This window comes from Molossus molossus, unplaced genomic scaffold (genome assembly GCF_014108415.1).
Source record: "Molossus molossus isolate mMolMol1 unplaced genomic scaffold, mMolMol1.p scaffold_m16_p_14, whole genome shotgun sequence".
Classification (NCBI taxonomy): Eukaryota; Metazoa; Chordata; class Mammalia; order Chiroptera; family Molossidae; genus Molossus; species Molossus molossus.
Genome location: NW_023425349.1, coordinates 22,218,735 through 22,242,359, shown reverse-complemented (window position 1 = coordinate 22,242,359; position 23,625 = coordinate 22,218,735). Strand labels below are relative to the sequence as shown.

The 23,625-nt window shown below is 45.1% G+C and overlaps 1 protein-coding gene across 6 annotated transcripts in view; it reads left to right on the top strand.

Annotated features, from left to right (window-relative positions):
• The window catches only part of PALM2AKAP2 (PALM2 and AKAP2 fusion), a 320,709-nt gene that overhangs the window by 63,127 nt on the left and 233,957 nt on the right, over positions 1 to 23,625 (top strand). For all 6 annotated transcript variants that reach the window (XM_036260620.1, XM_036260616.1, XM_036260619.1 and 3 more), the window contains exons 2-3: positions 5,149 to 5,229; positions 17,611 to 17,741. In XM_036260620.1, the coding sequence (XP_036116513.1) occupies positions 5,149 to 5,229; positions 17,611 to 17,741 (212 nt within the window). The remainder of the gene's footprint in view (positions 1 to 5,148; positions 5,230 to 17,610; positions 17,742 to 23,625) is intronic.

The following is a 23,625-nucleotide window of genomic DNA, read 5'->3' as shown; positions in this document are numbered from 1 at the left end:
TCAAAGAAGTATTATTTTATGAGATGAAACAATGAAGGAAATTCATTTTCGTTAGAGGAAGCAGTAAGAGCAAAACCAGAAAGGCACGAGCCAGCCTTGTAGATCAGGAAACTTCAAATGGTTTGTTGAGATTGGAGCCATGGTTAGGGGGTGTCATGGCTTGAGATGAAGCTGTGAGACAGAGCGGGGCCTCATTGGTGAGGACAAGGAACTTGCTCTTTTCTCTGTAGGCAATGGGAGACATTTGGGGGTTTCAGGCGAAGGTTGGTGATAGTCAGATTTCCATTTTAGAATGTCACTCTGACAGCAACACGGAGGGTGGCTTGCTCAGAGCCAAGACCCAGAAGCAGGGAGACTAGTGAGAAACCACTGCAGTAATCCAGATGGAAATGGGGTATAAGCAGTTACGTGCTAGAGCGCTAGAGATACTAATGGAGACTGGTCTGCATGCGCAGGTGGGGAGATGAAGGAGAGAGTATGAAATAGTTGTAAAGGATATAGTGGGGAAGCAGAGGATGCGAAAAATGACAAACAGAGTCAAAGGACTTGCTCTTTCATGAAAGGGAAGTCCCTAGGTCAGCTAAGACTCCTGCTTGAGAAGTCGTCGCTGAGATGAGGAATACAGAAGGAACAGAGGTGAGAGTTGGGGAGGAGGGATGGCCGAGATGATGACGACAAGGGTTGAAATTGAGGAACTGGATATTAACAGTTGGAAGTTGGGGATCTGGAGTTTATAGGAGAAATCGAGGCTGAAAATAGAGATCTGCAAGTTATCACATATGCAGGTTGTATCGTTGATGAGAGTAAAGGAAATCATGAATCATGTAGGCTAAATGTCTGGAATGAGAAGAGGACCCAAGGATCTGTGGTTTTGTCTTGATTAAGGGAAGGAGCAGTCTGGGAAGCAGCAGACTAGTTAGGTGAGAAGCTCAGCTTGGTCCTCAGCAGTACGAACAAGCAAGTGTCAGGAACCCTAGGGTATCCTACTCGAGCTTGCCATACTGAGACTCGTATCTAATTCTGTACAGAGGATGATTGCACATCTTACCTCCTGTCTTGTTAGGAGTGACTCAGGACCTAACCTCATCACTATGGAAGGGGACTCAATTAATCAAAGAATTCTGTAACAGCCATGTAGATAGGGCCAAGTTCAGGGACCAAGTTCAGGGTCCTCCTCTGTCAGAACATGATGTGAACATGCTGACGCTGATGCCTGGTACATATGTTAATGGCTGGTTCTTTTTCAAGATTTAATTCAATAAAGAGTTTCCTCAGGGAAAATATGAATACCACACAAATAAGAAAGTACCATTTTCCCACTATTGCCCGTTCCTACACCAGCACTCCCCAGTCTGTGTGTCTCAAAGCCAAGACACCACCTTTCCTCACCCCTTAGATCCTGTTAGTCCTGAGCTTCATCAGTTCTGGTGGTTATATTTGTCCTCAGCTTCCATTCTGATTGAAACAGCCTAAGCTAGGGTGAGCTTGTTAGTCCATCCATCCCCACCACATCTAGGGTGAATGTAGCACCCTCTTAAGACACTTAATGATCTTTTCATCCAGAGGTCAGCTACCCATGACTATGTGCTAAATCGGGCCCACCACCTGTGTTTGTAAATAAAGGTTTATTAGAACACAGCTGACATATTCATTTAGATATTGTCCAAGGCTGTTTTGCACTGCAATGGCAGCATGGAAAAGTTGAAGTAGAGACTGTATTTCCTGCAAAACCTAAAATGTTTACTATTTGGCCCTTTAAAGGAAAAGTATCCCAACCCCTATGAATCCATCCTATATACCAGTGCAAGAGGAATGTTCCTTAAATGCTATTTCCCTATATCACTTTCTTCTTAGAACCCTACAATGACATTACCCTGAAACCCCAGCTTCTTGGCCTGACATCCAAGGCCCTCGATGATCTAGTCATAGCCAATCTTTGGAATCATTGATCTCTACTCCTAAAGGCAAGCCCTGCACCCCAGTGTATTTCCCTGTTCATTGTCCCTGGAACATGAAGTACATTTCTGCCCTTGCTCACACAGTTCCCTTCGCCTGGAGTGCCCTGCTCATTAGCTTGTATCTACCTAATTCCCACCCATTCTTAAAGAACTAACTTAAACCTGCACCGTTCATGATCGTGTCTGTTCCCAGTGACCATCAATGAGTCTACTGCTCGAGCATGTGAAGATTCACTGCTGAACCATCTGGTAGTATTTCTTCTGTTCAAGGCATGGTTCACCAATTTGATGATGGGCAACTCTGGAGTGAGGACTTTCTCTATGAACAAAGGCACAGAGGTGGGGTAGCCTAGGAAAGGTTTGCAAATGACCAGAAGTGTGATTAGAACACTGTCTTAGTCCTTTCAGGCTTCTATAACAAAATACCATAGACTGGGTGGCTTGTACGCAACAGGCATTTATTTCTCACAGCTCTGGAGGCTGGGAAGTCCAAGACCAAAGTGCCAGTAGATTCGGTGTCTGGTTGGGGCTGGCTTCCTGGTTCACAGATGGTGTCTTCTTGCTGTGTCTTCACATGGAGCAAGGGGTGACGGAGCTGTCCGTGGTCTCTTTTATAAGGACACTAATCCCAGTCATGAGGACTCCATGCTCATGACCTGATCACCTCCCAGAGGCCCCGCTTCCTAATACCATCACACCGGGTTTTAGGTTTCAACATACGAATTTTGGGGAGGATACAAATATTTATAGCAAACACAAGCATGCAATTAACATTTATGGAATTGTTGAGTCATCAGCATCTTGTATTCTTGACATATCTTGGTTCTGTATTTAAATGTAGGAACATTCATATCTTGATAGTCCATGGAAATGAATGATAAAGTCTAGTAAATCTACTAGAGAAATCCTAGACTGTAGAGACAATGGCTGGTTCTGGAGGTCCTTGCTTTTGCATGTGGTAACTGCGTTGCCGAACAGACAGACTTTCCTCACTGGGCCTCACTTTTCCCATCCACTGTCACACATTGTATATTCTTGGATGTTCTATGGGATTAAACAGCGTCAATCATGCGCCGATTGGCGTTCTTTGATAAATGGTAAGTTTCTAAAATATTCTCGGGCTTTACTTTGGCAAGGAGGTTATGTCCCTGGACTTGGATATTATGTCCCAGCAATACTGAAAGATATTTCTTAAGGTCTACGCATTGCACAGAGAACTTGGTTATAATACAAATTATTGCTATGTGGATTTGAATAACAGTGGTGTGAGCACATCCTCAGAAACATAGCAGCTACATACAAGAAAAGCTTCTGTTAACACAGAGGATAGCAGACAGCCTTCTATGTCATTGTCTTCTCTAGGATTTGGCTGTTGTGTTGTAAAATGACATTATGTCTGGTCTAACTAGTTTCTCCCTGCGTATGTGAGTAAAGCAAAATAATTCCGTGCAGTAGATGTCTCAGTAAACCCAGCCCCGTGTACTTTGGATGGAAAACATTGAACGAGTAAGCTATTATAAGGGAAAGCCTTTCTGTTCTTAAATTAATCCCATTCATATAATGTTTATTTTTAAATACATTTTATTTTTCAGTTACAGTTGACATACACTATTATATTAATTTCATGTGTATCACATAGTAATTAGACCTTTATATAAGTTGTGAAGGGATCACTGCGATATGTCTGGTACCCATCTGACACCATACATAGTTGTTACAATATTATTGGCTATATTCCCTGTGCTATAGTTTACCTGACTGTTTTCTTAGCTGGCAATGTGCACATCTTAATCCCTGTCCCCTTTTCACCCACTCCTCCCAGCCCCCCTCCCACCTGGCAACCATCCATTTGTTCTCTGGGTCTGTGAGTTTGTTTCTGTTTTGTTTGTCCAGTTATTTTGTTTTTCAGATACATATCAGTGAAATCATATGGTATTTGTCTTTGTCTGACTTATTTTAATTAGAGTAATACCCCCTAGGTCCGTCCACATTGTCACAAATGGCAGGATTTCATTCTTTTTTATGTCTGAGTGATATTCCATTGTATGTATGTACTACTATGTCTTCGTTATCCATTTGTATATCATTGGATACTTAGGTTGCTTCAATATCTTGGCTACTGTAAATAATGCTGCAATGAACACAGGGATGCCTGTGTCTTTTTGAATTCGTGTTTTGGGTTTCTTTAGATAAATACCCAGTAATATGATGTTTATTGGTTACATTTGCAAAGTATGGAGAAGAAAAGTATGAAGTATGCAGTCCAGTGGAAAGGTTATGCTGTGACTATAAGGGAAACACATCCCTTTAAGACCAATTTCTAGGCATTACCTAGAGGAAGTATGTGGCAGTAAGAATAATAGCAAGGAACATTTATTGAGTGTTTACTATGTTCCAGGCATTGTTCTAGATCCTTTACATGTATTATCTCATTTAATACATGCCCCAACAATATGGTTTAGTTACAGTTACTATCTCCTTTCTATTCAAGGGAACACTTAGACCAGAAGGTAAAAGAACTTACCAGAGGTCACACAGGTAGCAGGTGGTAGAACTGGGAGTTGTGTGCAGGCAGGCCAGCCCCAGACTTTGTTTATCAGAACGTCAGCGAGCCCCGCCCACACGCAGTGGCCCTCCACAAGGCTAGTTTAAGAAAGATCACCCATCTAGTTTGCATCACTTGGTATGTCCAGCTGGATGGTTTGTCCTCACGAATTTGAAATTACCTTGTATTATTTGTGTATATGATTTTGAGAAAAGAAATCTACCCTAGAAGTCCCACTGTTTTATTCTGTCATAGTTGCAGTTTATAACAGCCTCTGTGTTTTCGATTGAGACATTTTTATTCTTTGTCTCCAAATTAACACTGCACAGAACATGACTCTGTGTGTGTGTGTATGTGTGTGTGTGTGTGTGTGTGTGTGTAGAAACCGCCTTTTCTTCTGGATTAAATTGTTGCAGATCAGCTGAGGGAGGAGAATTGCTCCCACTCACTGAGCCCACAGCAGACATGTTAGGAGAATGCTGCTGTTTGCGACACACCCAAAGACGGAGGGGCAGGTGACACAGCGTGTGTGCCCAGCATCTCTGCAAGTGTCTATACAGATGTGTGCTGCTGCTGCTTCCTGCCTTAAAATTCCTGGAGCCAACACCCACCCCCTCTTACAGCCTCTCTCTCTTTATTTTCAAGGAAAAAAGAAAGAGGCAGACTGAAATAGAAGGCAAGCGGCAGGAGCTTGACGAGCAGATACTTCTGCTGCAGCACTGCAAGGTAAGCAGCCGGTGCACAAGCCCCTGCCATGATTACATGCAGCTCACCCCGCGGAGCCGGGCAGAGCCTGCCCTGGCGTGAAGGCACCGCCACTGAACTAGCTCCTTTGCATTCAGCCAGGAAACCATCGCTGGGCTTGTCTCGTGCATGTCTCAAATTCAGGGCATTGTTACAGCATTCCAGTTTCTGCAAGCATGATGAGACTGTAGTGTGTGTGGACAGGTTTGGGGGGGTGCATGTGAAATGCAGTGGTTATATATAGAAATTGGAAGAGAATTTCCACATGGTGGGTGAGGGAGTGTTCCGGGGCTGTGTCTCCAGTGCACAGGTGCCGTGTGTGTTTCTTCCGAGGTTCCCATAGATATAGTTAACGTAATGCTCTTCTTTTAAATTAAAAAAATTCAGTAACTTTCCTTCTTGCTATGGGGAAATAGGAGATGAAAGCAGTGTGATGAGCAGCCCTGTGAATTTCTGATGATTCATTTTTTTAATCTCCTCTAACGATTTTGAAAGTGTTCTATTAGAACAAGCAGTGGGGCAAAAGACAGCATTTAAATGATTTGACTTGGTTGGGTCTCCATTGCAGGGAGTTAAAGACGGGGGGTGGGGTGGGGAGGAGCACGAGCTGTTTATATATTTATTTTTTCTGCAAACATCATGCACTTAAGCATCGTAATTGATTGCAGCCCAGGAGAAAGCTCTGTCACTGTCACAGGGCTCCACCGGTTGCAGAAGGTTGCTCTCTGCAGGCTGGGAATAATGCGAGCACCCTCCGGCGCTGCTGGGCTTCCGGAGCCAGACCCGCTGCTCACCTCAGCGGGTGACATGGCACGTGCAGAACGGCGTGGCTCGGAGGGCTGCTTGGGAAGGTGGGGCCGCCTTGCAGGGTGAAGCTAGCTCTGGGTTATACGAATTTTTTTTTTTTCTTAAACAAGGTGGACCTTGATGGTGGCATTGCCCATTCTTCTCTGGAAGACAGAGTGGTGCTAAATGAATCCTCAAAATGTAAATCAGCAAGCTGGCTGCTGATTTCAAATAGCAACATGACCTAAATCTGCTTAGCAGATTCACCAGTTGCCGCTAACTTTAACCAGAGGAATGTGTTTAAAGGGAGGAAAAGCGGCGTGATACTGAGAATATTGCCCTTTTCTCTCTGCTCATCCTGTAAATCCATTTATGGAGCTTTTGTGGGAGCTTACAATATGTCCTACGTGTCGTTGCTCTTTCCTGAGAACATCCTTCAGGAGGATTGAGGGCTAAAGTTAGTATCCTCTCCTGACAGAGAGGGGAGCTGAGCAACACTTAATAGAAGCCGGTGAATTGTTCAAGGTCAACCTGGACAGAGCTGTGTCCCTGGCTCAGAGTACAGTCAGCTCCTTATAAAAGAGCACAGTGTGCTAAAATCTCAGTGAATTCTTGGTTACAGGTGAACTGGCTAATATGGGGACTGAAACAGGAGAGGCTGTTTTTGACTAGACAGCCTCTCTCCTTTTTAAGGTCAATGTGATTCTTTGCTTTTGCATTCTTTGAATTAAATCAGGCAATGAGCCTATGCGAGATCATATTTCTTTTGTCCAACTCATCATTATCAGTGCCAAATAAGTTACCAAGGACTCATTCATTACTAATGTCCAGAACATTGTTACAACATTCTGTTCACATTCCATCTACCCATTTCTCATCCATCCCTTCATCTCTACCTCCCTCCTTCCATGTATCCATCCACCCATGTTTCTATTCATCCACCCACCCATCCATCCATCCACCCACCCATCCACCCATTCATCCATCTAATCAACAGAAACAACAATAAAAATGACTTACTCTTACATGGGTCGGAAGTGGTGAGATTCCTTCTAGACTTGGAAACCAGGGGATTGATAGTTCTTAATGGTCATCCTGGTAAAATTCTCTGGCTATGTAAAGAAACACCCAGTACTTTTACCAAGTTAATCCTGCCATAATCTCTGGAGAAAGGAGTGGAAATGATGGTAGTTTAATAAGTGGGCACCAGTGCATTGCAGTTTTCTCTCTGGGGAAGACCTGTGTACACAGAATGAGGGTGAATCACTAGCCTGGCACAATGAGAAAGGAAAGCCCAGAGGTCCCACAGATGGGCTACCCTAGAGAGAGACCCCAGCTCTGGGAGGTGCCAGTTTCTATACATTGACGAGGTAGCGTCTGCTGATAGGTGAGGAGAGTCATGGGCCTCCCCATGACTCAGGGGAAACTTCCCTCATGACTCTACCTCTTTGTTCTGACTCCAACCTCCCCCAAGTAAGTGAGTTATTTTAATCTAAGGTGGTGCCTGACAGAGATGTGATCACTTCAGACACCAGAAAGGAATATGTTCTACTTCAAATCAGTTAACTGTTGACTGAACTTGAATAGCATGAGTCACCTGCCCTGTGATGATTCCACTTGGAGCTTGGCAGCCTCATCCCTAGATGGCAGTGAATTCACTGAGGTGACGGTGGCCCTGTGAGCCTCTGGGTGGCGACTCAGCCGTCTTCCTCCTGGCAGCAGGGAGCCTTGTCATCCCTTTGTCCACACTGAAGAATAGTCCCTCTCCCCCCCAGTCCCTGTTGTGTATCTGGTACTTTAAATACATCCCCTCATTAAGGACCACAAAGTAGGTATCACTTTCCCTGTCTTACAGTCAAGGAAACAAATTAGTGAAGTCAAGGAATTTGCCCCAAAACTTAGAGAATGTAAGTGTGGGTACCTGGATTGAACCCCAGGGCTGTCTGCCTTCATAACCCTGCTTTCTCCTGGACACTGTTTTTTTTTTTCCAAGTGAAATGTTTCCTTGTGAATACTTTGTCTGGATGCTGATGACCATCATCACATGTATTTACCATCGTTACCATCACATGTCTCTCTTCTCCGAGTACATGTTCACAGGCTCCAGAACGTTTGCACCATGTAGAGACATACTACACTAATTACTGGTAGTTCCTTAAAGTAGAAAACATGTTAGTAATTAATATGTATTCTACCAGTTTACAAAATCCCAGATGTTGCCTAAGAAATAACTATTCTCAGGACAAAGTTAAATTAAATGGAAAAGCAATGGAATTAGATTTCATACTTATTAAATTATAGCTCTCATGATCAAATAGTCTGTGGACACTCATTCTCATGCAATGAGATATGAATTATTTAGACAAGTTCACTGAACTCTTGTCAAAGCACATAAATAGAATGCAAGACAACATTTTTGATACTTGTATGTTTAATTAATACACTTGCTAATAATAATATTTTGGAGTATACAGTGAGTAACTCCACAAAACAGAATATCATTTCATTACTTTATATATGAACAATGAACAAATGCTATATTGCAATGAAGGACCAAGCATGAAATGCTGAAATAGTAGCTGCAGTGATTAGGAAAACCTCTAAGTTCTTTGAAATCCTGGACAAATTAAACTCATATTTCTTCTTATAAGATCCTTAGCTGTATTTAGTATCTAATATGTATGATGTAAGAATTTCCAAGAAATGCTCACATATGAGACCAGTAAGCAGTTCTAATAGCTGCATTTTTTTTTTTTTCTGATTATGAAAAAAAGGAACATATAATCATTGCAAAAGCGAGATTTGAAACTACAGGAAATATAAAGAAAAAACATGATCTATATATACAGACTACCCAGATATAACCCACACAGCTTATATATATACTTATTTTTGTTAATCCTCACCTGAGTATATTTTTTCCATTGATTTTTAGAGGGAGCGGAAGGGAAGGTTGCATGGGGGTAGTTATAGGGGGAGAGAGAGAAACATTGGAAACATTGGTGTGAGAGAGATATCGGTTGGTTGCCTCCTGCATGCTTACACTGTGGCTGGAGATTGAACCTGCAACTCAAGTATGTGCCTTTGATCAGGAATCAAACCCGCGACCCTTCGGTGTATGGGCCGATGCTCTAACCACTGAACAACACCAATCAGGGATCCCCAATATATTTGTGTAGATTAAGATATATAACTCTTGTTCACATACCTCATTAGCCTATGAATAAAATAAAATTTTATTAACGTTTGTATCTAAAACACATTGACCTTGACTTCTCTTTTGTTTATGGGCTCTTTTAAATTCTCGTACAAAACTTTATAATTTTACAAAATCCCATCTAACATCCTTTTAACATTATGATTTCTGGTTTTGATGTTATCTTTGGAATGAATATCTCCATTTCAAACACTCACCTACCATGTTTCTTATACTTAAATAGTTTTAATCCAGCTAGAATTTATTTTCCTGTAGATTATGAGGTTGGAATAACTTTATTTTTTACTGATGGTGAGCCAGTTGCCTCAACAAGATTTATCGATTAATTCATTCTTTCCCTCGCTGATTTAAAAGTCTTCTTGATCCCATACATATTTCTCACTTATTCTCTGGTCCTCCATTTGTGGCTTCTGTCTAGTCCATGAATCTGCCGTTCCCGTGCCCGTATCATCCTCATTTAATCCCTCTAGGTTTTTAATATATCAGGATATCTCATAAGGCAAGAGCTGTTGTTATTCTTCTTTTGAGAAACTGTCTTGGTTTTTTACTCCATGGACACAATTATTTATTTTTATTGTTTTTATTCCGTGGCTTGTGATCATCTGAGTTAAAAATAAATAAATCAACTCTTGTGTTCTACAGAGCAGACCGAATGTAATATCCCCTTTGCCTCTTGGTTGAATTGCCAGAGATTTGTCTCTTTTATTGGTCGGTTCAAGGTCCCAGCACAGTGCATGTTGCCCATGAATTCCTTTGGGCCTGTCACACTTACAAAGGTTCGTGTGACAGAGTCAGCACTGTCCGGATCCAATCGCTAACACCACCTCTTCAGTACATAAGCTGCCTTTGAATCATTTATTCATGAACAGGGAACCCTGACTAGTGTTTTCCTCTAATGCAAGCTAGAAAATTGTCATTATATTTTTTAAAACCACAGCTTTTTCTTTCAAGAAGACTGAATGGAAAAAAAAAAATCAAAGACTGAATGTGACCCTGTGAAATATTTATGGTCAACCCACCAAGGTCATTTGCTGAATAGCCTGGAGGTATCAGGAGACTTGCTGCAGAGATATTACAGCGTGTCTCACTATTAGGGACCGTTAGCACCGATCTTAGACTTTTCTGGGTTATTAGTGTATATGAAAGGCCAACTTCAAATTTTAAACTATTGAACAGACAGCCAGGGTACACAGGGTACACAGCTTAAAGGGACTTTACATTGCCCCCCTTTTCCCATCCTGTGTCCCCTGGAAACAGCTTGAGTGGAAGTTAAGACTGGGTTTCTTTTCTCAGAAGTCTTGGGGAGGCTTCTGTACGGACTGAATCAGGTAACAAAACCTCAAAACCAGTCAGGGGATGGAGGGAAGTGTTCCGGGTGAAGGGAAGGAGACTGGAGGGGCCCATGGATGAAAGAGAAAGCAAGCGCAGAAAATTCAAGGTATTCAGAGTCAACCCACAATCCACTAGTGCACTGTCATTTGCAGGTGAATGAAAGATTTGGAGTAAAAAATAAAATCCTAAAAGTATAAGAAGAAATATAGTTAAATATTTCATAGTCTTCGGTTAAGGAAGTCTTATCTAGGTATTACACCAAAGCCAGAACTATACAGTAGAAAGATTGCTACAGATGACTGTATAAAAATGATAAACAATCAGAAAAAAATTGGAAACTTCCTAGTTCTGATTCATTTCCCAATGCCCACTCACCACTCACCCCAGACACTCACCGCCATTTACTTAGGTTATCTTGAAAAATTGCTTAACCTCACTCAGATACCTTATCTGTCGATGAAAAGGATTTGACTGATGATGTTGTACACTTTAAATAAATACAACTTCACTTGTCAATTATACCTCAATAAAGTTTGATCAGGTGATGTCCAAGGTCTTTTTAATAGTCTAAGATTTGGTCATTCATTCAACATCTGTTCATTATTGCCAACTATAACCCTGCATGTCAGCTTCTGTGGATGAGTAAAAGATACAGCCCCTGACTCTAAGGGACCCAGGGATGCATGGGAGACAGCACCGATGCAGAACCCACTGTCAGAGAAGCTGGGAAATAGTTCTCCACATTTGGGAGGAGGTCAGTGGTGCCTGGTGATTTTGTAAATCCTATTTGGGAGGGAAAAAAAGACTCTTGGGTGACCATAGCAGAAGCAGGATAGCAGAGTGCATTGTTTAGCCTTAAATCTCAGATCCATACCTTACTAGATATGTGACCATGGATAAGGTACCTGCTTAGCCCTACCTCTTGGGATGTTTGTGCAGTTTAATGAATTTATGTGTAAAGCACTTAAAACAGTTAAGAGCTCTGTAAGAATCATCATCGTCACCCAATACTGTGGCTTCAATATCATGTATGTATTGATGACTCCCAGATCGAGGTCTCCAGACCCAGCAGCCGCTGAACTCCAAGCTCTTGTGTCCAGCTGCTGTCCTGAAATGTCCACTTAGATGAATGCCACTTCTGTTGATAAGCCTCTCAAACTTAACATGCCCCAAATGGAATTTTTTTTTTTATCCTCACCCGAGGATATTTTTCCATTTTTTGTACAGATAGAGTGGGAGGGAGAGAGAGAGAGAGAGAAACATTGACGTGAAGGGACACATCGAGTGGCTGCCACCCACACGACCAACCAGGGCCGGGGACAAACTGCAACCGAGGTACACGCCCTTAGCGGGAACCGAACCCGGGTCTCTCAGGACCGCAGACCGACGCTCTAACCGCTGAGCCAAACCGGCCAGGGCCCAAATGGAAATTTTGATTTTCTAACTCATGTTCTTCCTCTAGTTTTCCCAATGTCCAGTTGATGATACCACCATCCACCTTTTGCTCCAACCAAATAGCTGTACATCCCCTCTAATCCACCCCCTTCCTCAGCCCGGTATTGAACCTGTCGTCGTGTGCTGACTCCACCTTTCCAGCATGTCCCCTGCCCCCATGTCTTCTGCTATCCATTTCAAGCTAGCATGCTGTCACCTGAACGATGTACTAGAGTCGTGTCCCTTGTACTTTGTATTCCTGCCCCTTGCAATCTGTCTTCTTCCTGCTGCGCTCAGAACAAATGCTAAACTCCTCGACGAGGCTGCAGGACCGGACCTGATCTGACACCTGCCTTTCTCTGCACCTGCAGCTTGTTCTGTGCTTCTGGGCCCGTCCGACTCACCATGGTTTAGCCACCGGGGCTTTCTTTGTGCCCCACAAATACCATTCTCACCTCTGGGCTGTTACATTTGCCAGCCCATGCAGCTGGAATGTCCCCCTCTGGATCTCAGCTCTCAGCTCGAATGTTCAAGTACTCAGAGAGACCTTTCCTACCTAACGTGCCCTCCCTCGGTCCCTGTTGGTCACATTGTCCTGCCCACTTCCTGCCGTGCCTGTGTCACAGTCTGAGATTGTCTTGCATCCTTGTTGATTGGGACAAAGGCTGGGTGAGAGCGGCGTCTGCAGGACCTGGCAGTGTCTGGCATGTAGAGAATGGGTGGGGGGCACTGCTGCACCCGAGATGGGGATGCAGGAGGACATACATGTTTGAGAGAGGATGAGGCATTCCTTTTGGGATAAGTGTGCTTGGCCAGCAGGAGAGCGTATGTATTTGGACAGTCACGGGTCCTCACGCAGTGCTGTTCACCTTGTGGTCCTAATAGCAGCAGCGGGAAGCTTGTTAAAATTCAGATTCCCAGGCTCTGCCCCGGACGTATGGAACTGGTGTCTCCGGGGTGGGGCCCTGGAGTCTGTCTGGCGAGCTCTCCTCTGCTCCGTAGGCACACTGCCCTTTGTTAAAATCCTCACCCAAGGATGTTTTTCTATTCATCTTCAAATAGAGTGGGAGCGAGAGAGAAATAAACATCGAAATGAGAAGGACACATCGACCCGTTGTCTCCCGCACGACCCCAACCAGGGCCAAGGATGAACCGCAACCGACGTACGTGCCCTGAGCGGAATGGACCCTGTAACTCACTGGTCTGCGGGCTGACGCTCTAACCGCTGAGCCTACCTACCAGGGGGACACACTGACCTTTAGGGGCGGTTCCAGTTTCACTGGACCACAGGGCAGGCCCTCTCCGCCCTGCTTCCCTGGAGCCCCCAGGCTGCGTGCGCCCCCGCCAGCCCTCCGGCCGCTCCTTCCTGGTCTTGACGCTTCGCAGCTGCTCCTCGGACAAATGGGAAGTTGTGTTTTGTTTGAATAGAAAGAGGAAAGGAGAGAGAGGAGAGAGAGAGAAACATCAATCCATTGCCTCCCGTACACGCCCCAACCAGGGGTTGAACCCACAGCCTTGTTGGTGTACGGGACGACACTCCAACCAACTGACCCGCCGGCCAGAGTGACAGAGGTGGTTTTGGCAGTTCTTAGCGCCCGGAGGCTACGATACGTGCTTGATGTGTGTTACTCGGACAATGAGGGCATTAAAACAACCTTTTATTTTTAGTTTCCCCTTCTGCTGAGCTCTGCTTGCCACTTGATGCTGAGACTCAGGCAGCCGGTTAGAGCCAGAACAGGAAGGGGAGCGGGTGCTCGAGGGTGTGTGTGACCAGAATGCAGGGGTGCGTGACCTCAGATCTCAGCTCAGATGTTCAGGTGCGCGGAGACCTTCCCCACTGGCGGCCCTCAGGGACCTCTGGGGATCTGCAGCCGGTTAAGGAAGCCTTGGGAGGTAAATGTATTTGACATGGTGGTTTCCCCTGACATTGTGGCTTTGGAGCCCAGTGAAAAATCAACTCTGCTTTTTGTTCTTGTCGTGTCAGAACGCCTTTGGGACAGACTTCCCTGAGCGCAGGCCGGCCGTCTTGTTCTGTCAGACCCTGTCTCCCTGGCTGCGGCGGTTGGTGATGTTTTGGTGATGTCACTGCCACGTCCAGAGAAGACACAGATCTGGGGGCACACGGGCTTCCCGTGTTCGTGGTCCCCAGGCTGCTTTTGTCACCGGCACTGACTGATGGCTGGGGCTGACTCAGCCAGATATGGAGGGTTAGACCCTCCCCTTGGTGGAAGAGAGCAGAGGACGTTCCCAAGGGCAGCACCTTGTGTTTCATGAAGCCCTGACTTCGGAGCATCCCTGGTGGGGCAGAGAAAAAGCTGGGGCTGTCCTTCACTGCCTTTCTAGAAGGATCCATACCCCAAGACCAAAGTAGCCAGCACATCCATCGCCCCAAAGCCTAACAAGGTGTTTACCTTCTATGGGTCGAACTAGGTTAATGTCAAACATTTTAGCACAGAAAGGACTCCGAAAGTGTGACACACACACACACACACACACACACACGAGAATTTTCCAGCCCACCATTTACTCATGTATTCTCTGGACCTGGGGTAGGTGTGATGAGAGACGCAAAGGTGAATAAGGACTAGTCGCAGCCTTTGAGGAGCTGGGAGGAGAGAGGGGACGAAGATCTAAAGAGAAATTACTTGCGGACAGTATGGACGTGCCCTGGAGTATGTCCTCTGCCCGAGGAGTCACAAGAGCCACTGACCCTGCCGGCCAGAGTGGGAGAAAGCTGCTCAGGTGGCATCTTACCTGCTCTTTCGTCGGTGAAAGTGGGAGCGACCAAGGGGACTAGATCAACCACGGTAATACACATTTCTCTAGGACTGGGCATGGGCCCAGAACCTTCAGTTATGACTCATTTACTCCTCATAACAGACCTGCGATGGGTACTGCTGTCATGTCCGTTTCACAGATGAGGAAACTGAGGCTCAGTGAGACAAAGGAGCCTGTCCAAGGTCACACAGGTTACAAGTGGCAGGTTGGCTCCAGAATCCACACCGTTAACTACTGTTCAACACGGCCTCTCATAGTATGTGAACAAGATCTGCGAGGGGAATTTTGAGTGGCTTGAGTGGAGAAAAGTCTGAATATTTGTCTCCTTCTGTAGTCCCGTGAGGAAGACCAACCGGTTTAACCTATCCGTTCCCATTCGCCAGTGGAAGTGCTGAAGCCTTGGAGAACGTAATTGCTGCTCAGGGCTGTCACCATGAATACCACAGACTGGGTGGCTGAAACAGAAATTTATTTTTTCATGAAATGTGGAGGCTGGACGTCCAAGGTCAAGGTGCCAGGGGGGCTGGGGTCTTCTAAAGCTCGTTCCTTGGCTTGTAGATGGCCGTCTTCCTCAGGTGTCTTTACATGGTCTGCTTTCTGTGCATGTCTGTGTCCTAACCCCCTCTTCTTGTAAGGACACCAGTCATGCTGGATTAAGGCATAGCCCAGTGATCTGACTTAACCTTCAAGGCCCTATTTCTAAGTACAGATACATTCTGAGGTCATAGGGGTTAGGACTTCAGCGTCTGAATGTGGGGGTGGGGCACAGTTCAGCTCATAAGTGAGAGCAATAAAGTAAACACCTTCTACCGAATTTCTACCCACGATTTTATATTATTTAAAAATGCTCTGTACGTGCTTAAATAATCTTGTATACTTTCCTTGGCGGTAGTTGCAAATTGTTTATGTATAATACACTTGCAGGCAATACGTTACCAGTGAATGATGTTCAAGCACGTGGGAGAGAGGGGTCGGTTCCTGTGACAGTCTCATCAGCAGTGCAGTTAGGAATGCCTTACCTGTGAACAGCCTACTGTCTTTAATTCATGGAAAGCTACAGGTCAAGTGCTATAAATATGCTTCTCTATGTACTCCAAAAGTAAGCGAACATGTCTCTGCCAACAATAATTTATAATTAAAAAGCAAGGGCCCTGGCTGGTTTTGCTCAGTGGTTAGAGCGTGGGCCCGCAGACCAAAGGGACACGGGTTTGATTCCAGTCAAGGGCATATACCTCGGTTGCAGTCTGGTCCTGGTCAGGGTCATGTGGGAGGCAACCAATCCATGTCTCTCTGTCTCTCTCTCCCTCCCTCCTTAAAAAAAAAACAAGAATAACACTAGTGAAAACCATGGCTATCTGGACACCACCCTGATGAAGCATAACAAATGTCCTTCTGCAAGTGTGGAGTTCTAGCCATCAGGACTCGCCTGTGTGCCCCCGGCACGGTCTCCGCGGTGCTGAGCGGCTGCTGGATTTCTTAGTGGGATGGTGAATCAGAACCACTAGTGAATTGTAATTTACTATTACTAAATATTCGTGATTTTTAGTAACTCATAGGTTCATAACAAGTAGCGTTGAGTCCCACATAAAAACGAGAGTCTACGGAATTTTCTCTTTTGCTCATAAGAGCAATAGGAAGGAAACTGTAGTGAGCATGAATTTTGTGTCTGTGATCTCAGCGACACACGGCGCTCTCTCGTTTCTGTAAGTGATACGTAATTGGCTCTGAGCCAGGCATGACCTGGCTCTTAGTCATAACGAGAGCTCCCTTTCACCTAGCTCCCCCGCCTAAGGAGGTTAAATAAGATTCTGATAGAGGTGCTGTCAGGGGGCCAAGGAACTCAGTGCTTACTCTATGTCGACTGGCTGCATAGCTGTTATTCCTGTCCTTGCCGGGAAGAACTGGCCACACGCCCTGCTTCTGGCAGACATGGCTGTGCCTCTTCATAGAGGCCCATTGCTAGGAGCGCCCACCTGTCCCCTGGGACACAGCCATGATGCCCAGGGTCCAGCCTCTGCAGACATCCAGTAGCTGCCATCTGCCATCTAGGGTCCATGTGATGGAAACCCAAATCAAAAATTATTTTACCTACTTTCTTTGCCTTGCTCCTCATTTTAGGGAGTTTCAACATGCCTTTTCCTTGAGCTGTTTTCATGTCCATTCCCAAAGCAGTAACCACTCCTTCCTAACAACTGACTGAAGCACAAAACTTTTCATTGTACTGCACGATGTATTAGGACCCGGGCACAGGGGTGATGGTGCTTGATGTTAATACCATTTGGAGACCACTGCTGAGGTTGGGTGGGACTCATTAAAGAGTTTTTAAGAAGAGGCATGCCACCATGGATTACTCTTTTAAAAAGAAGATTTTTTTAGAGGGACGATGAGTTGATCTTAGGAAATTTTTATAATGCAACTGTAATTGCATCGAAAAATTTCCTTTTTGAAAAGAAATTCATACTGAAATATGGATGCATGAAATATAATCATGTTTATTTATTTTATAATGCTTGGATGAAAAATAGATGAGAAAATACGGCAAAATGTGTATAATCGTTCAATCTAAATGAGGTTACATGGGCATTCATTATACAGTTTCCTCTGTTTTCAAAATTTTTATACTAGAAATGTAGAAATAAATCCCTCTCCAGGGACTGGGCGGGAGGGAAGTAGGGAGCCAGGTTAGTGAGGAGATGAAAGCAGTAATTCGGGGGAATGCTGATAAGAGGCACAGCGAAAACAGAGGCTCTGAGGATGGAGAGGAGGCTGTGGCTGAGAGGTTTCATCCAGTGTGTTCTCTTGTCTCTTTCCCACAGTCCAAACTGCTTCGGGAAAAATGGCTGCTGCAGGGGATGCCTGCTGGGACTGCCGAAGAGGAGGAAGCCAGGAGGCAGCAGTCTGAGGAGGATGAATTCAGAGTGAAACAACTTGAAGATAACATTCAGAGGTAGGTGGTTTCCTGCCCAGCACCCCTGTGGTTTCACAGTGTAGTAACCACTACTGTCCTCTAGAGGGCCTGCTCAATGCAGTCACCCTTTATCCAGCAATTTAGAATGATCTTCCCACAGTACATTGATACTATTTAAACTTACCCAGCGTTATTACTCGGAGTAATATTGTATTACTATTGTATTGGGCTGTCATACAGTTCAGTGATGTCTCCAGGGACCAGTGAGGTGTCAGCAGCTTGTCCCTTCACTAAAGTCCCCTTTTTGGGTTTTTCTACCAGCCTTTGTCTTTTTCCTCCTTTGGCTCAGGCTGTTAGCTGTTATTGCTGCTATCTAGAGGGTCTGTTTTCAGTTTGCTACGTTTGATCACTGTGACACGGGACGATTGTAACCGGGGTCTCGGGGTTGAAATGAAGAGAGCAGGAACACTGAATGAGACACCCTGTGGGTTCTGTGTCCCAAACATTAACCTTGGATTGTCTGCTTTCCCTGCTCAGAGGGTGAGCTGCTTCCTTATGGCCCTCAGCCAGGTTCTGCACGTTTCAGTCCAGGAGATAAGTGACCTTCCCGTGGCCAGGGGCTGGGCAGGCTCCCATAGGAGCCACAACGTAGGCGTAGGTTCTGCTCAGATCAGTAGCTGTGGCAGGTCCCAGGACACCAGTGGTGGTGGAAGGTGGTGAATGTAGCTGCCCTACAACCAACACCCCCGCCCTGTCCCCCAGCTCTGCCTGAATCTCACCCCTCCCCCACCGCTTTCTCCTGAGGTTATGCGCTCTTTTAAAACACAAAGGGTAATAGCTAACTTGCTCCCGGCCATTTATACCCCAGAGTGAATGAAGACTGTGAGAGTATCTAGGGGACTCCAGGATGCCACCGAAGGGGAAAAACCTTGGGGGCCTGTGCCCTCTTTTGCTTTGGCCATAATGTCCTTTAAAGAGCTCTTGCAGCAGCTTGGCCAAACTTTGCTACATCCAGGGGTGGGCAGAAGTAGGTTTACAGCTGTTTGTATGGAAAATAATACAATAATTAATAATACAAGAATACTAAACTCTGTTTCCCATGCTCACAACTGTAAACCTACTTTTGCCCTACCCGTGTGTGTGTATAATATATATATACTATATATAATATATAATAATATATATATTATTAGAAGAGGAATATTTTAATCCTGTAAATACTGCATAAGCTTGTGAGGACAAGAACCTCCAGGACCCCAGGAAAGGGAGGGACTTCCTGTTGGAAGCCCAGAGGACATGAAGGTGAGGGGCAGGCTGTATGCTTCAGAGTCCTGAACCTGGGGCTCAGCTTGCTGCACTTAGACAAGATGGGGAGCCGAGGATTCCTGGAAATACAATAAGTTGGAGAGGAAAAGGCAGTTCTGAGAAACAGGTTTATCGGGGTTTGTTTTTAAGTCTCAAAATGACAGGTCCATGGTGCTGTCGGCTGCAGTGATGGTTGACATGATACAGGGTCTCTTTGCCTTCACCCTTGTTAAAAGTGACAGTCATTTTCATGTCCCTTACTTACGGGTTTTACATCATCACAACAGATGGGTCTGGTGCAAAGTCGGTGCTCCGTAGCTGTGTGCTGAAAGGAAGAATTGGGGCTGGGTGCGCCGTGCGTGGGGGGCCCTACCTGGCAGAGCAGGCCTGGGGGTTTTCTCTCCAGTCCAACTTGGGAAGATCCGAGGGACCAGATGGCCTGGGCGCAGTCTGTGTGGTTCAGGTTTGGGTGGGGCAGTGCCGTGCACTTAGAAGTCAAATTCAGAATTTGATCTTTGTATAATAAGAATCTGGAAACTGTCGACAGATCAGATGCAGCTGAACCGCTAACTAGGGAAATGCTAAAGGAAGCTTTGAAGCAAAGCATTAATTGATTGGTAGATCTTTTGATTTCAGTTCACCAGTCTAAGTCCCTCCCCGGGAACAAATTAGATTCTTCTAAAGAGACATATGAACTCTTTTCAAACTATGAAGTATGTTAGTACAGTTGTACCCTAATGCCGGCGGTATGGAGGGAGCAGCAGGTCATCCTGTAGATTCTGCTCTAACCTTTCCTATTAACCAGCTGATTATATAGGGATAAATAAGAAGGACTTCGTGCAAGGGAGGAAGGTAGGCAGGATAAAGGCTCCAGGGTACGTGGTTAGTGTGTCTCCTTCCAGGATCTTGAAGTCCAATAACAAGGCAGTTTATTTTCTATGATGTTAACAACAGTTCTGCCCATTCCGGGGACCAGAGTATGGTCAGCATTCCTGAGGCAAACTCCTGGAGGGGGTCCGGGTCCAGGCACAGCAACCACGTCAAAGTGTGTCCTGTCCTTGGTCTGCTCTCAAAATGTATTTTCTTTTCTGAGTAATGGACCCATCCGGGCTCCGAGGCATCTTATCTTTCCACAGCCCTGTTTGTCTTCTTGCGACACACGCTCCAGTTTCCCAGGGTCTGTAGGAAAGCTCTTATCTATAGTCAGTAAGGTGAATAAGCATCAAACAACTGCGTGCCCTTCCCCCCGTCAGAGGTATTTTGGCCCCTGTTGGCAAACCGAGGGTAACCTGGAGAACCTGAAGGGGCGAGAGAAAATAGCACTTGGGGAACAGGGAGAATGCCGACGAGGAAAGAGTCAGGGAAATTTGGGTGATTTAGTTCGGAGGAGAAAGGATAACAGCCTAACTCAGGACTTCAGGTGTACATAGGATGGAGACCAGATCTTACTGTTTTATGTCTGGGCCATTCGGACTATGATAAAGACTTAAAATAAAGCCTGAGAATTAGACATATGTGTGCTTCCCTAGATATCGTCAAGAAGAAAGTACGTGGCTGTCTTTCTAGTTCTGGTTCTAAAATTCCGTACAGTGCCAGTAGCCACACGTGGCTTTCGGTTTGCAGGCCTGTTTTCTTCTAAAATGCTCATTGTGAATTGTCAGTAGTTTGAAACTGAGAATGTTGTCTCTCTTCCCAAACAATTATATGCAGCGCTTAGATCTGGAGGTCAGCTTACAAGGAGGAGGGAAGGAGGAGAGGAAGGAAGGAAATATGTAACTAGACTATTAAATCCTGGACATTGCAATCACCTGGGAAGTTTTTTTTAAATGCAGACTCCTGGGCCTCGTTCCAGGAAATTTAGATTCAGCAACCCAGGTGAGGAGCCCTGTAATTTATGTTTTTTTAAAGAATGCTCCAAGTAATTCTTTTGCATGGTCAGGCTCAAGAACAATTGCTATAAATGGGGGAAAAAAAGAATAGATCGTAAAATAAAATCCCACTCTAATCCCTAGCCACCCTCAAGGGAAGTAAGAAGGAAATAGTGTTTATAAGAAAATTGATTTCACACAAACAGATAAAGAAGGGCAACCCTGCCCTTGATGTTAGGCTGATGCAGGGAAATTAGAGCTTTGACTCAGGGAAATTTGAAACCTGCTCTGGGACTCCTGTAGGTGGAGGTGGGAACAGTGTGTCTGCTGGGCGTGGAGCTCAGGTTCTCTGCCATAGGCCCCAGCGGAGCCCAGCTTCATTTGAACTTGAATAGAAACACCCTTGGTTTACCCAACTAAAAATTATACAGGTCAGGAAAGCTGGCTACTTTTCCAAAGGCCAGAAAATTCCACCCTTTTCCAAAGATTTCTGCCTGAAATTGAGAGCACTGTGGCCTCGAAGAGGTGACATCTAGGTGGCGGAGAAGGAAGAAGGGAACTGGTCATTACAAGGGGTAAATGGGTTGTCGCTCTTCTGCATAACTTTTCCCAGGGCAGTGTCAGGATGGTGAGGCCTGTCGATTACATTCTGGGCTCACTAGAAACCAGAAGTAAACTAGACTAAGAAAAAGTCGGAATTGTTGAAATCAAAATCTGTACACAGATTTCTTTAGAAATGATTTGCTTTTCTAAAAAGTTGCAACATCACATCTTCTGTATGCTTTATGTCCCATTGGTGATCCATATTGAGAAAGTCCAAAGGATGGTTTCTGGTTTGGGCCCATAGTCAACCACTGTCTGTGCCGTCCCGGTATGTGATGGCTCCCTGGAGGCCACATGGGCATCTCATGTTGATGCTTCTGGAGATTTTAGACCGTTGGAGACACACTAGCTCTGCCTACTATACGTCTGCTCCGGTCAACAAGTCCTGTCAGTTGCACTGGGATTTTTTGATGTCATCAGGTTTTATTCAAGTGTTTGAAATATCATGTTCTTGGCTTTCTTTGATTAGTGACAAATATGGGGAAAATGCGGTCCCTGGCTCGGATTACCCCCGGGTAGTTGAGAAATGGAATGCGCGATCACAAAGCCAGATGTTAATTCCAGTTCTGCTGAACATTTGCTCTGTGACTTTGGGCGAGTGTCTGATTCTCTGGTTTTCTCAGGGTCTTCCAGCTCTGGTATTCTGAGACCCTCTCATTTGAGAGGTTGGCTAGAAATCCCTTTTCTGAACATACCTATGCAGAGAAATGTCACTGTTGTGGAAGGAAGTGGTTTTGGAGACAGGCCAGAATTGGGGAAAGAGGTTAGGTTGTTGGGAAACAAAAGCCCTGTGTGTAACTGACTCATCACAGAGGTGACTAATTCATCTGAACAGCTGTCAGTTCTACAATATGTCACATCAAATATTCATTGCATACAATATTGAAGTCCCAGCTACAAAGCCAGAGAGGGCGGCTTTAAAAGAAAATTCAAGACGCAAGTGAACTGGTTCATCTCTTCTTCCGATTTAAGAGTCTCTGAGTGCCTCTGTTAGTCTCTGATGGATACCAGAATTCACTTAATTTTCCACATTCTTAAGTCTCAGAGCAGAAGACTGGAGAAATCAGGCATAAGCCTGTGTGTGTTATATTACGGGATTTTGGCAACCAAGAAGACAGTCACCCACAAATAACTGTTCTAGAAAAGGCAATCACAGAAGTGTTCAGTGGAATCGCAACAGACACTTGCTTGGGATTTATTGTGTTCTTCGACTTGCTATTTTTAACTCCATGATAGACTGTTCTTAGCAGGGAGTGGAGCGTCCCACCTTGGTGCCTCCCAGCTGGTGCCCCGCCCCCCACAGCCACGTGGGGCAGTCCAGCTCTGTTCTCCTTCCCATTCTTTTTGTTTCACCAGAAGAAAACCGTCTACACTATAAGCCATGTAATGATATAGTGGTATCACTATATCATCTAGTACTTACTGGACTCTTACTCTGTTCTGGGTACTGACCTCACTTTCTGGCCCCCATAGATTCATTAATTTTCTCATTTTATCCTCATACCACTGCCATGAAGTAGTAGTGATCATGATGATACCCATACTACAGCTGGAAGAACTGAGGCTTAGGAGGTAAAGTAACATGCTGCCCCAAATGACCCCATTAATAAGTGAAAGAGTAAGTATTTGAACTCAGGTCTTCTGAGCTTAAAAGCACGTGCTCAACTAAAGGTGTTTTTTTAAGCTAAACATTTCTGAGACCTGTGATATTCCGTGAAATCACACTCAAGTTCACCTCATGGTGCAGGTGGGTGGACAGGTGATGTGCTTCTGCCTTCTCTGCCCCCATAAATGCTCCTTCAGGAAGCAGTGTAGCAAGTGCAAGGGGCTGGGCTTGGATCCATTGTGAGTGGTCATCGTGACTGGTGAGGCTGCCCCCTTCAGGTTCTCTCAGGAAGTACAGGCACCATTTTAGACTTTGTTCCTTTGTCTCTCTGAAGCTCTTTGCTCCTGAGTCCACTCTCTTGGCTGCATATGAACAGCCTAAATCTCTGTTGGAAACTGATCATATGAAGGGCTCCCAGCATAGCATGCTGATTAGGAACCTGGACCTTAGAGTTTGACCTCGGTCTGAGTCCTGGCTCTGCACTGATCTTGGACAAACTATATCAGCTCTCTGGACGGGGTTTCCTCACCTGTACACGGGG